The 13252-nt window shown below is 33.3% G+C and overlaps 2 protein-coding genes across 2 annotated transcripts; both read right to left on the bottom strand.

Annotated features, from left to right (window-relative positions):
• Nucleotides 4331–5654, bottom strand: LOC109326290 (homeobox protein knotted-1-like 4). The gene is made up of 2 exons (XM_019558992.1): nucleotides 5346–5654; nucleotides 4331–4703 (listed from the first exon to the last, which is right to left on the bottom strand). Exons 1-2 carry the CDS (start codon nucleotides 5634–5636, stop codon nucleotides 4560–4562), a joined length of 435 nt encoding a protein of 144 aa, XP_019414537.1. The 5' UTR covers nucleotides 5637–5654; the 3' UTR covers nucleotides 4331–4559.
• LOC109326337 lies at nucleotides 9841–11178 on the bottom strand. The gene has a single exon (XM_019559028.1). The coding sequence runs from the start codon at nucleotides 11176–11178 to the stop codon at nucleotides 9841–9843; it is 1338 nt and encodes a 445-aa protein (XP_019414573.1).

Raw genomic sequence — 13252 nt, 5'->3', positions numbered from 1 at the left:
AGTGTTATGGCTTAAGCAACAATTATGAGATTATGGCTTAGACTTAGGCTGCACTCCTCTGAGATGTGACAATACTAGTGCTATAAACCTCACAAAGAATCCAATTATGCATTCTAGAACCAAACACATAGATATAAGGCATCACTTCCTTAAGGACCATGTCCAAAAGAAAGATGTGACTGTAGAATTTGTTGATACTCATAACCAACTAGCATATATTTTCACTAAACCATTGGCTAAAGAACCTTTTTTACAAAATTAGACGTGAATTAGGCATTCTTGATGAAGCTTACCTATCTTAACATGATTATATGATTATATGTGTGATTCATTACGTTTATCTCATGCCTACTTGTACTTAAAAGTGTTTATTTATGTTTAAAAATTTCAAGTTTTGGGTTAAAAATCATTTTCATAGCATAAATTTGCTTAAAATAAGTTTTGCTGGGGTCATTAATCGATTACACTGGAGAGTAACCAATTACAGGGTTGAACATCATGTTTAAGTAACCGATTACTCAAAGTATGTAATCGATTACTCAAACCTGCTGTTTGGAAAATTTAAATTTTTTAATTTGAATAACCGATTACTCAAAAGTGAGTAACCGATTACTCTATGCCGTTATATATGTATTTTTTTCTGCATTTTTCAAACTTTTTCAAACTCATCTTCTTCATCAACTCGTGTTCTCTCTTGCTCAACCCTCTCACACCCTCAAATCTTCGTTTTTGATCCGTTTTGGGTGATTTTTGTGTCTATTCATATCATATTTTCAATTCTAAACACTTCTACACCATCATTTTCATGTTTAGTGGCGTAGAAAGAAAGAATCAGTCTTGGTATCAATCACAATTTAGTTTTGATGAAATAATATGAGAAGTATTAATGGATAAAAAAAGGTTCATAGTTGACCTGTTAAGAATTTTCCGGTCAGTATATATGGACAAATTACACATATAATCTCCAAAATCCAAAAACTCAATCCATGGCTTCCTCTTCTAGATCAAAGAAGCAACGCTCAAATGTAACTCAAAGGAACCAAGGAACTTCATCTTTGGAGTCTAACCCTCTGGATTTGACAAGACTTCTTGCTAATGATGAGCAACGTAAAGTCTTTGAGGAGCACTTTCATGGGCGAGTCATCTTTACTTTGAAATACGGTAATGTAGGGAATTTTAAGTTTGAAAATTTTATTTATCCTTATCTTTTACGACAGCAAAACCTTTTTGACTTTTTCTGTGAAACTAATGTATTTACTCTGAACTTTTTCGAGTATTTTACTATGACATGAAATTTTGGAAAAATCGTCTTACTTCCTATATGGAAGGAAAAGACATTGTTTTGGATTTAAAAACTTTTTGTTCATTGTTCTGTAACATACCCAATCAAGGTAGCATAACAGGTTTCAGCCTTGTATGTGAATGGGATAACTATGATCGAAAGGATTTCTACCATTGTATGTGTAGAATTTCTAAAGAGGAAATAGAAATGCGTAAGCAACAGGGCTTTGGTGAGACTGTTAAAAATAGAGATATCCTATCTGCTGGACATCTCAAACTTGAAGATCATTTGCTTCATTATTTTCTAAGCTATGTTTTTTTACCAAAATTTTCAAATCATTCTCAAATTAGTGACATAGAACTCTAATTGATGTACGCTGTGAAATTTAACATCAAATCAATTGGGTTCAGATGATAATGAGATAAATGTGGAATATTCGAGGAACTCAAAGCCCCTTGCCCTATGCAATTTTCATAACCAATATTATTGAACATTTCGGTGTTTCTACTAATGGTGAAACCAAGGTTGCTCTAAATCTTCGCGAAAGAAAGATTGATGTAGAAGTTGTCCAAAAAATGGGTTTCTCCATAGATCCTATTGATCGCTGCACCTATAAGCATCGATGTGATAGACCCAATGCATTTGCTGATCAACTAGAATCTATCAATCTTAATCTCCTGAACCTCAACCTTCTAAGTTTCATGCTCAATCTTCCTCATTTGATGTCATGCCTTCAAATCAAATGATTATGGATGAGTTGATTTCTCATTGAGGCTACATCACTAACCAGATGGATGCCTTTGATACTCGGAATCAACAAATCCAGTTTGAACTTCATTGTCTCTCTTCTAAGCTGAGTAGCATAGACGTTGATGAAGACAACTCTAAGCCCGAGTCTTAGATTGTGTCTAGGATTTCTTTTTATTTTGATGCATATTAGTGAACAATTTACTTCTGTTTTTATGGTTGTAATCATTTTATATTGTCGGAAAAAATTTGCTTTATGTTGTTTTTGTTGAACATCTATGCCTTATGATATGCATTATGATGTTTATTTTATATCTTATGATTACCTTTATGCTTGTCATATACATATTGTATGTTGTATATATATTGTGTTGGAAACTCTTGGTTTTTCTACTTTTTGATGAGGTCAAAAAGGGGAGAAAAGTTGGGAGAATGTATTTTCTGTTTAAAACATTCCACGCACATAACTCCAAATGAAAAGGGGATCATACAAAATAGGGGGAGCATACTCAAGACAAGTCAAGAATATCACAAAGTATGTTGCTCTCAGAAAACTACACTATTAAGTAAGATATTGGTTTTTCATCATCAAAAAGCAAGAGATTGTGAAGAAGATCTTTGCTCTTGACCTTGGCACGGTTTTGATGAAGACACCATCATCACCAAAAAGAAGAAAAAGAAGAATACTTATGAAGACAAAGAAGACAAAGCTTCAAGACAAATTAGTCCAAGTCTAAATAGGTACTTCTATCATATACTCTTGAATATACAATAGTAGTAATGCTCAAACTATTTTTAAAAGAAAATTGAAACACTTCAAAATATTCAAAACAATTTTCAAAAATAGTGTGTAATGGGTTACTGCATCTAAGTAACAAGTTACGTGTGTGACAAAAGAGTTATCCAACTTAAAAATGATCTGAGTAATTCATTACTATCTTTGAGTATTAGATTACCATTGTAAATGAAGTTGAGTAACCGATTACTCAACTTGCTGTAATCGATTACTCTAATTCGAAATTAAATAATCTGTAGACATAATGTATGGGTAATCGATTACCCACTTGATGTAATCGAGTACTGAGTGTAAGTTGCATCAGATTTCATATTTCAAAATGAAAGGTTTTCATCCCAAACGAAATATCTTCACTCCAATCCATTACTACCTTTTCGTAGAGACACTATGGATGATTGGAAAGTTTATTTAAAGGTATTGAATCTTACAACACAAACACACAACTCTCATACAAATTTCAAAAGCTCTTACATTCATTCTGAAATTATTTTCTGCACTTTTGGCAACTAGTTCTTAAACTTTCGAAGTTGATTTTTCTGATGTTGTTTAAAGTAAAGTGTTTCAAGTTTTCCAACTTATAAAGAGCATTACAAAAGAGTTGATTGGATTGCAAGTTACATTACTTTCAAACTTGTAAAGGCAATTCCGCTATTGTTGAACATTCTTCATCATTATTGCAGAATACTTTCTTTCACAAGGGTGTGATAAGAAAGGGGATTAGAATCACTTGGAAATGTGTTTTTCAAAGAGTGAATAAGGATTAGGGAGTGTGTAAGGTACATAGAGATCTCGGAGTGAGATATTGTAATTACAATTCGTAATCTTTAGTGGAAAAATCTCTTGTGCTGCAAGAAGTACTGAACATAGTCTTCAGTGGACAAGAAAGTGAATTAGTATAAAAATCATTGTGTATTCTCTTCTCCCTTATCTCTTTGATTTTTACTTGTTAATTTTATGCATATATTTTTCGCTGTACATTAAGTCTTGATTTTGCAAAAGAAAATGGTCATAATTTTAAGTCAACTATTTTACCCTCCCCTCTTAGTTGCAATCTCATTCTTACAAAAATTTCATAAGCACGCTTGGATAATCCAATAACTCTACTATAGAATTTTGCAAATCATCATCAACTTTTTATTAGTATTAATTTCTTAATTCCCGTTTAATCGAGATAATAAATATAGAAAAATTGCATGTTATATCAATTATTTCTCATAATATTGTTATCCAATATTAGTGAAAAGAAAAATCTTAAATCTTTAAGCACAACAATTTTATTGATGATAACTCAGAGCTCTCAAATCATAGGAAATTAGTTGAATAATTGTTTGCCTGCCAGAATAAAACATAAAACATGATTATAAATGAGGTTTATATAGGAGAATAATCTAACATGTTTTCTGTTTGGTACTTGGTTGTGATAAGATATAAAACATAAAACATGATTATAAATGAGGTGTTTATATAGGAGAATAATCTAACATGTTTTCTGTTTGGTACTTGGTTGTGATAAGATATATGGCCAAGTTTGGCCATGTAGTATCAATAACTAATGGAGAAATCATCACCTTTGGGTATTCAAACACAAGATATTATAAAACCCAAAAATTGTGGAAAATAGAAAATAGAAAATAGGTGTAATAGATTAGCAATTTATCCAATTAATCCAACACCAAAAACAATCAATTCCTTGGTTCATATAAGAAATCATATTCAACCTCTAGTCATTGTCATTCAGAAAGGCCCATATAAGCCTTCTAAAATTGTTTGCATTTCCTGTGTTTGTTTCCAGTGACGCTTCCTTTGGTTTATAAACCAATTGTTTACCTGTTTCTGGTCCAGACCAGTCCATTCAGCTAGGGCAACCTTATCCTCATCCTAGGCCATTGAGAGCATAGTTAAAAGTTAAAATTCAAGCTCTCATGGCAAAATCACAATAATACACATTTTTTTTCTTACTCTTTGATTTCTAATAATTATTGTTCAAATATTTTTCGACTACATTGCAATTGCTATTGTGACAGTAGTACTTATAATTTTTACAATTTTTCATAATTGTGCTGAATAAATAACTGTAATTTTAATGCAATGATTTATTTGGCTCAAATATTTTGAAATAATATAATATAAAAAGTTACAAGTTATTTTCACATGTCCAAATAAATTATTTATATGTTTTTAAATGCCTACTAAAAGTTATTTGGCTAAAATATTATTTATATTGTAATGTAAGGTTTCATTCGATCCCCATATGTCGTATTAGGACAAAGAATAAAAGTTTGATTGCCGAGAATAACATTTATTATAAGAAGCACTTAGACACTATGGAATATTAGTTCCTTGGGTGCAAAATTACCTATTATATATAGGGTGAATTTATGTCCCAAAAATGTATCACTTCATGTGTCACTACTTGTGATTGGTTAGAGAAATACTTAATTATAAAGTATCACAACTTTATGGTACAACAGATGTATTTTCTAAGTATGATGATGATTAAAAGAAAAGATGTTTACCTACCGTTGGGTATGGCCATTTAAAGTGAATATTCCACCATGCAAGTAAGATTTGCTTTGCTTCTTCAGATAGCATTTTCTTATTCTTCTTGGTTTTGGATAATTCATGCTTCAGGTTACTAATGTAGCCGCTATATCTATGCAGAAGATTATCCTTCAGCTCTCGATCTTCATTGATCCTCTTGCTTTCAATTTCCTCTTTCTCCTTCATCCTAAATTCCTTTTCGGATGCTCCAAACACTTCATCTATCAAATGAGGACAATTGTTTTTATTATATAGCTCACAATAATGCATGGCCCACGGCCCTAACACATAAAAACTGAAAAACAATTAGGGACAATGATTCTATACCTCTAAAATTTCATTACCACACATATTCATATAGCTTTATACATAAGTGTTAAAAAGTTTGAAAAAAGGTATTATATGGTTTGATACGAAAGTGTAAATTATTTTATTTATATGGTTTGATACGAAAGTGTAAATTATTTTATTTATATGGTTTGATACGAAAGTGTAAATTATTTTATTTATATGGTTTGATACGAAAGTGTAAATTATTAAGGAAAGTCTTCCATATAGTGTGATAAGAAAGTGTAAGTTTTTATTTATTTAAAATCCTTCTTATGACATTATCAACAACAAACACGCTTTAGTTTATCAAGTGAAATTGAATATATTAATCAAACAATATTATAAAGCTTTAGTATAAATCATGTTTATTGACAAAAAATTCATATCTAAATCTTTCCTAATCAATTCACATATATTTTTTGTATTCCTTCATATTAAGAAATTAGATTAACTTCCATATAATTTACTTTCTTTATTGAGGGCTTCTAAGAGTCTCCCTAGAACATGGTCAAACTACGATGCGACTCTATTATCTTTTCTAGGTGCTACCAAAACTTTCTCCCTAACGTATTCATTGTTAATCTTATCTTGTCTAGTATATCTATTCATGCAACGCAACATTCTTATTTTTGTTTCATTAAGTTTATTTATTTTTTGATATTTTACCACACAACATTCAATCCCAGATAACATCGCGGTTCTTATAGTCATGCTATAAAATTTTCTCATATGCTAGCTTGACAAGTTTCTATCATATATGACACTTGATGCACTCTGTCATTTTATTAACTCAATTGAATCATATTATTTATATCTTCATCAATTTCTCCATCGTGTTGTATGATTGACCCAAGATATTTAAATCTGGTGAGTTGTTGTATGACATGATCTCCAATCTTTACCTCTATAGTAGGGTGTACCTGCCTCTTGCTAAACTTATTATACACCAAATATTGAGTCTCACTTCGTCTTATTCGAAAGTCATGTACGTCGAAAATCTTGTCTAGAGATTTCTACATTCCCATTTAATTTTTTTATCGAATTTTCTAACTAGGACAATATCATCCACAAAAAAATATGTATATATTATTGATTGTTTGAGTGTAAATAATCTGAATTCTTCTCTATAACTTTCCACAATACATCTCTAAGCAACACATCATCTCCAAATTAATGAAAACAATGTGAAAGTCTCTTTAGTCTTATGAGTATCACTCCATGGGTCTTTGTAATAAATAAATAGTCTACATACTTGATCTCCCTTTCATAAAATCTGTTACAACAAGAACCGAAAAAACAGAGAAGAAGAAGAATCAGAACCGTGTATTCTGAGTTGCAGAGAAGAAGAAAAGAAGATATTGTGTTGTAAGGAGGAGAAGAACAGAAATGTAAAAGTGCAGAAGAAGAGAAGATTCAATGAATGAAGAACATCACATTACTCAAGAGATTACAAGGCATTTTATACACATTACCAAAAATAGTAAAACAGAAAAACTAGTCAACTAACTAAACTAACTGAAATTTCTATTTTTAGTAAGTCTATAAATTCTTCAAAACTGAATTACTTCTAACACTTCCCCATAATTCAGATTCCCTTCAATTCTCTCAAGCCAAGCTTGTATCTAAGTTCTTCAAACTTTCCTTTCTTCAATGCCTTGGTTAAGCCATCTGCCAATTGATCTTGGGTTCTGCAGAATTCCAATCTCAATTTCCCTTTGCTAACTTCATCTCTAATGAAGTGAAACCGAGTTTCTATATGTTTACTTCTTCCATGAGCTATGGGATTCTTGGCCAAGTTGATAGCTGACTTATTGTCAACAATTAGTACCATGTTGTCTTCTTCTTCCTTCAGCTTCAACTCACAAAGCAGTTTGCTCAACCATGATGCTTGACAAGCAGCCATACAAGCAAAAATATACTCTGCTTCACAAGATGATAAAGCTACTACATCTTGTTTCTTAGAGGACCAAGAGATTGGTGCACTACCAAGCATAAACACATAGCCACTCGTGCTTTTTCTGTCACACTTATCTCCACACCAATCTGCATCACTGAAACCCACCATTCGATTCTGATTTCTGTTGTTCAAACTGGATCCAGCAGGAAGCAATATGCCAAAGTTAATTGATCCCTTTACATATCTGAGAATTCTCTTGGCATCTAGCAAGTTTGCTCTTTTTGGAGATTCCATGAATCTACTAACAACTCCAACAGAATATACAATGTTTGGCCTTGTGTTGCAAATGTACCTAAGACAACCAATTATTTGCCTATAGAGAGTTTTATCAGTACCTTCTGTGTCAACTTTTGATGCAGTGATAATTGCAATGTTCCATATTGAATCTCTTCAATACATCATTGGAGTATTTCCTTTGATGCATAAGAATTCCTTCTTTGGACCTTGTGAATTCGATCCCAAGGAAATAGGATAGATTTCCCAAATCACTCATTTCAAATTCTGCCTTCATATTTGCTTTGAATGCACAAATTTCTTCTAGTTTGTTTCTAGTCACCAACAAGTCATCCACATACAAGCAAACCAGAAGCAAATCATCCATGTTTGAGCCCTTTATGTACACACCATACTCAGCTTTGCACTTAAGGAAACCAAGCTTCAATAGAAAACCATCAATTCTCTTATTCCAAGCTCTTGGAGCTTGTTTGAGTCCATAGAGAGCCTTGTGTAGTTTGTACACTTGGTTTTCCTTGCCTGCAATTTCAAAACCAGGAGGCTGAGTTACATAGACTTCATCATCCAATGACCCATTCAAGAAAGCAGATTTGACATCCATTTGATGTATATGCCAATTGTGAAAGCTTGCTAGTGAAACCACCAACCTGATTGTCTCCAATCTTGCAACAGGGGCAAATACTTCACCATAGTCAAGACCTTGTTTTTGCAGAAATCCTTTTGCCACAAGTCTTGCTTTGTACTTGACAATCTCACCTTTAGGATTTATTTTGACCTTGTAAACCCATCTCACAGCAATTGCCCTTTTGTTTGATGGTAGATTAGTTAGGTGCCAAGTTTGATTCTTCTCAATTGACTTGAGCTCTTCTTGCATAGCCTCAAGCCACTGATCTGTTTTCATTGCATCATGAAAATCTATTGGCTCCATCTCAGCTAATAAGGCCATATGGACTAATTCCCCTTCTGCAGTGATGCCTGAACCTCATAATCATTTAATCTAGATGGTGGTTGCCTCATTCTAGTTGATCTCCTTTCTGGTTGATCTTCTGAGATGATTGGTTGTTGTTCAGGCTGATCAACAATTTGTATAGACACATTCTTCTTCTGATATTCTGTTGGACTTTCCCAATCCCAGCACCGAGTCTCATCCACCTTCACATCTCTACTTAGCACTATTCTTTGTGTATAAGGATTGTAGAGCCTGTATGCACCTGTAGTGTGATAGCCAATTAAGATGAGCCTTTCACTCTTATCATCAAGCTTCTTTCTCTGTGCATCTGGAACATGCTTGTAGCATAAGGAACCAAAGATTCTGAAGTGATTGATGTTTAGTTTCTTGCCTGACCATGCCTCTTTAGTAGTGATGCCTTCAAGTCTGCTTGAGGGACATCTATTGAGGATGTATGCAGAGGTGGAGACTGCTTCCCCCCAGAACTGTTTTGGCAGTTTCTTTGTCTTCAACATGCTTCTGGTCATATCTAGGATAGTTCTATTGAGTCTCTCAGCAGTGCCATTGTGTTGAGGGGTATATGGTGCCACAACTTCATGTATGAGCCCTTCTGAGTCACAGAAAATCTTCCATTCATCTAAAGTGTACTCTCCACCATCATCAGATCTTAGAGATTTCAGTTTCAGCTCCCCTTGCCTTTCTACTTGAGCCTTGAATTTGAGAAATGTTGCAAACACCTCACTTTTCCTCCTAATGAGATCTTTCTTGTGTAGTCATCAATGAAGGTTACAAAGTATCTGTTTTCCCCCAATGAATTCTCCTCAAAAGGTCCACACACATCAGAGTATACCAATTCAAGAGGTTTTGTTGACTTGGTTGGTATATGTGTAGTGAAGGTGTTCCTTGCTTGCTTACTTGTGAGACAGTCACCACATAGTTCACTAGGAGTAACAATTGAAGGCAAGCCAGCAACCATACCATCTCTGCTCAATTTTTCCAGACTCTTAAAGTTTAAGTGACCATATCTTTGATGCCAAGTCCAATTTTCTTGTACTACANAGAGGAACCTTCAAGATCAGTTTCCTATGGACATCATAAACCCTCAACACCTTATCCTTCATGGTCATTGTATAGTCTTTCTCAAGTAGCTGTCCAAGACTAAGCAAATTGCTCTTCATCTTGGGAACATACAAAACATTGCTGATGTAGGCTTGCTTCCCATTCTTTCTTTGTATTGATATGTCACCAATTCCTTCAGCATCAATAGCACTATGATCAGCAAACTTGACCTTACTTTTAGTGGATTCATCAAGCTTGACAAACCAATCCTTGTGGCCTGTCATATGGTTGGAGCAGCCAGTGTCAAGGTACCAATGCTCACTCTTGACACTCTCTTTATCTGTGGTAACCATGAGAAGAACTTGTTCATTATCTGAGTCTTCTCCATGAGCCATACCAGCTTCATTTTCTGATCCAGGAGGCTGCTTAAATCTGCACTCAGAGGCATAATGTCCAAGATTCTTGCAATTGTAGCATTGTATCTTTCTCTTGTCAATTTTCTTCTTAAATTTTCTGAAAGGTTGATCTTGGCCAACTGGTTTCTGAGTAGGAGCTTCATGTCTGCCTCTGTCATTCTTCCAGCTTCCTCTTGATTTCTTGTGACCTGAGCCTTGTCCAGGGTACCTTCTGCTTGATTGAGCTTGAAGGGCCTGGTCAGGGGTTCTTTCTTGATTCCTTTCCTTTATCCTCTGCTCATGTGCCTCCAATGAGCTCTGCAATTCTTCAATTTTGAAAGATTCCAGGTCCTTTGATTCTTCTATAGCTACAACAACATGATCAAATTTAGAGGTTAGTGTTCTCAACACTTTTTCCACCACTAGTTGATCCCTTATAGCTTCACCACATCCTTTCATCAGGTTGGACAAAGACCTGATTTTGGTGAAATACTCTGCTATAGATTCACCCTCCTTCATTTGTAGCAATTCATACTCCCTTCTAAGAGTTTGTAATCTCACCTTCTTCACCTTTTCCGCACCTGCATAGCTCTTCTCCAATGTATCCCAAGCTTCCTTAGCAGTTTTGACATTGGCTATTTTTTCAAAGTTTGATTCATCAACACATTGATGAATCATGCAGAGTGCCTTACAATCCTTTTTCTTTGATTCTCTAAATGCTGCTCTCTGAGCTTCTGTGCCTTCCTCATCAATAATCTGGTATCCATGTTGAATTACTTCAAGCACCTCTTGATAACCAAAGAGTGCTTTCATTTGGATATGCCATCTTTCATAGTTCTTTCCATCAAGAACTGGCAATGACATGTTAAACCCACTATTGTTCGACATGCCTTCTTCCACAGATCCAAGAACCGAAATCAAGTGCTCTTGATACCACTGTTACAACAAGAACCGAAAAAACAGAGAAGAAGAAGAATCAGAACCGTGTGTTCTGAGTTGCAGAGAAGAAGAAAAGAAGATATTGTGTTGTAAGGAGGAGAAGAACAGAAATGTAAAAGTGCAGAAGAAGAGAAGATTCAATGAATGAAGAACATCACATTACTCAAGAGATTACAAGGCATTTTATACACATTACCAAAAATAGTAAAACAGAAAAACCAGTCAACTAACTAAACTAACTGAAATTTCTATTGTTAGTAAGTCTATAAATTCTTCAAAACTGAATTACTTCTAACAAAATCTAATTTACTATTAGTAATGTGTATCTCTTATCTCAATCTACAACCAATTATCCTCATTTTTTATATCTTCTAGTTCTTACAACTAAGAATTAAAGCGTTTCTTCTGCATTGCATTCGTACCATCTTCTTAGAACTGAGAATTTTATCAATCAAGTTTGTGAGATAGCTAATGCCCTTACATCCCCTAATAGGTAAAATATTCAAGCTAATTACTTACACTCCTTAATATCTCTCTCACCAAGACTTTCGTATTTAATCATAAAAAAAATTTCTATAACTGTATGAAAATCGAGGTCCTAAAATTAGAATAGTACATCTGTTATTCCACATTTTGTATCACTTTATATGCTATGAGCTTGTAATTGGTTAGAAAAATACTTAATAATTAAATTTTAATTTAAATATTTTTCTTTTTACCAATCACAAACTCATAGCACATGGAGTGAGACAACAAATGTGTAATATAAAATTACCTATATGTATACTCACTAGACATACATGAGCTGACTTATTTTTTTGGGTTCCATAAGAGAAAAATATAAGGTGAATGATAGAAGTCAATGAGCGCGGAAAGCGCAATGCACGGTTTGAAAACACTCAATATCTTGCAAAATGATTAAGTTGATTCTATCGCTACTTTTGGCAAACAAAGCTATATCTAAGTCACGTATTGTCAATAATTATGCTTATAGAATTAAATCCTAACAAGTAACTAGGAGATAATCAAACTAGAGATAACAAGCAGGCACAATAGGTAGTGTTTTCCTCCTATATTTGTACTATTTATGGGTAACGGTAAGTAACAGATATATAAGGATATTCAACCAATTTTTAAGTTTGAATATATATTTATATATTTTATAATAATTAATATATATATAATAATTATTAAATAAATAAGAAAATTTATGTATATGATCATTATATTTCAACCACCAAATATATAATTATAAATAATAATTAATATAATATATAAAAAATATTTAATTAAACAATAAATTTAAATATGTGAGTATCTACATGACGGATATTATAATACTCATTCTCACTCATATATATTATTTTTATGGGTACTCATTGGGGATAATCTTTTTGCGAGTATCCATTGGGTGAGTATTGTTTCAAGTACCTATAGGACATATATTTAAGCGAGTACCCATAGAACGAGTATTTTTTCCATCCCTAAAACAAACTACTCTACTCTTGTAAATAATGTAAACCATTTCCCACCATTTCATATATAAAAAAACACCATAATCATAAATTCTTCTTTGGATGTACATAATCAACCTCATTTTGGTGTAACTCAATCTGATACAGGTCCTAAAAATACATGATACTATCATAACATACTAGAGCTTTCTACATATCTAGTAATGATGACTAAAGCTTTCCACCAAATCTATTCACAATCTTAATAAGAGCCAGCAATGCTCAAAATAAAGAAATTAGCATCTTTATCCGGAATTGAAACTGAATCAATTATATTATGCAACGAAACCCAATGGTGTCAAGTACAAAAATTGCAGTTTACAAAATTTAAAATCATGTTATATGGATCGCCTCAAAAGCAAATCGATAATTTAATAAAAGAGATTTTCTGAGGAAACGATGAATCAGTACATAACACGTGCAACCACTTGGAACATAATCTTAATTGTGTTGTTGATGATGAAGATCAAAGACAAACCACATATGGCCTCTAGTCCGATGTTTATTAT

Source organism: Lupinus angustifolius, chromosome LG14 (genome assembly GCF_001865875.1).
Source record: "Lupinus angustifolius cultivar Tanjil chromosome LG14, LupAngTanjil_v1.0, whole genome shotgun sequence".
In the NCBI taxonomy this organism is placed as follows: Eukaryota; Viridiplantae; Streptophyta; class Magnoliopsida; order Fabales; family Fabaceae; genus Lupinus; species Lupinus angustifolius.
Note: the sequence above shows the minus strand (reverse complement) of the source record. Positions and strands in the feature narration are given on the sequence as shown.

Coding starts and splice junctions, on each gene's coding strand:
- LOC109326290 (XM_019558992.1), bottom strand. CDS start 5,636: ATGCATTATTGTGAGCTATATAATAAAAACAATTGTCCTCATTTGATA. Junction 4,704..5,345: donor TTAAATGGCCATACCCAACG/GTAGGTAAACAT, acceptor TCAATGGCCTAG/GATGAGGATAAGGTTGCCCT.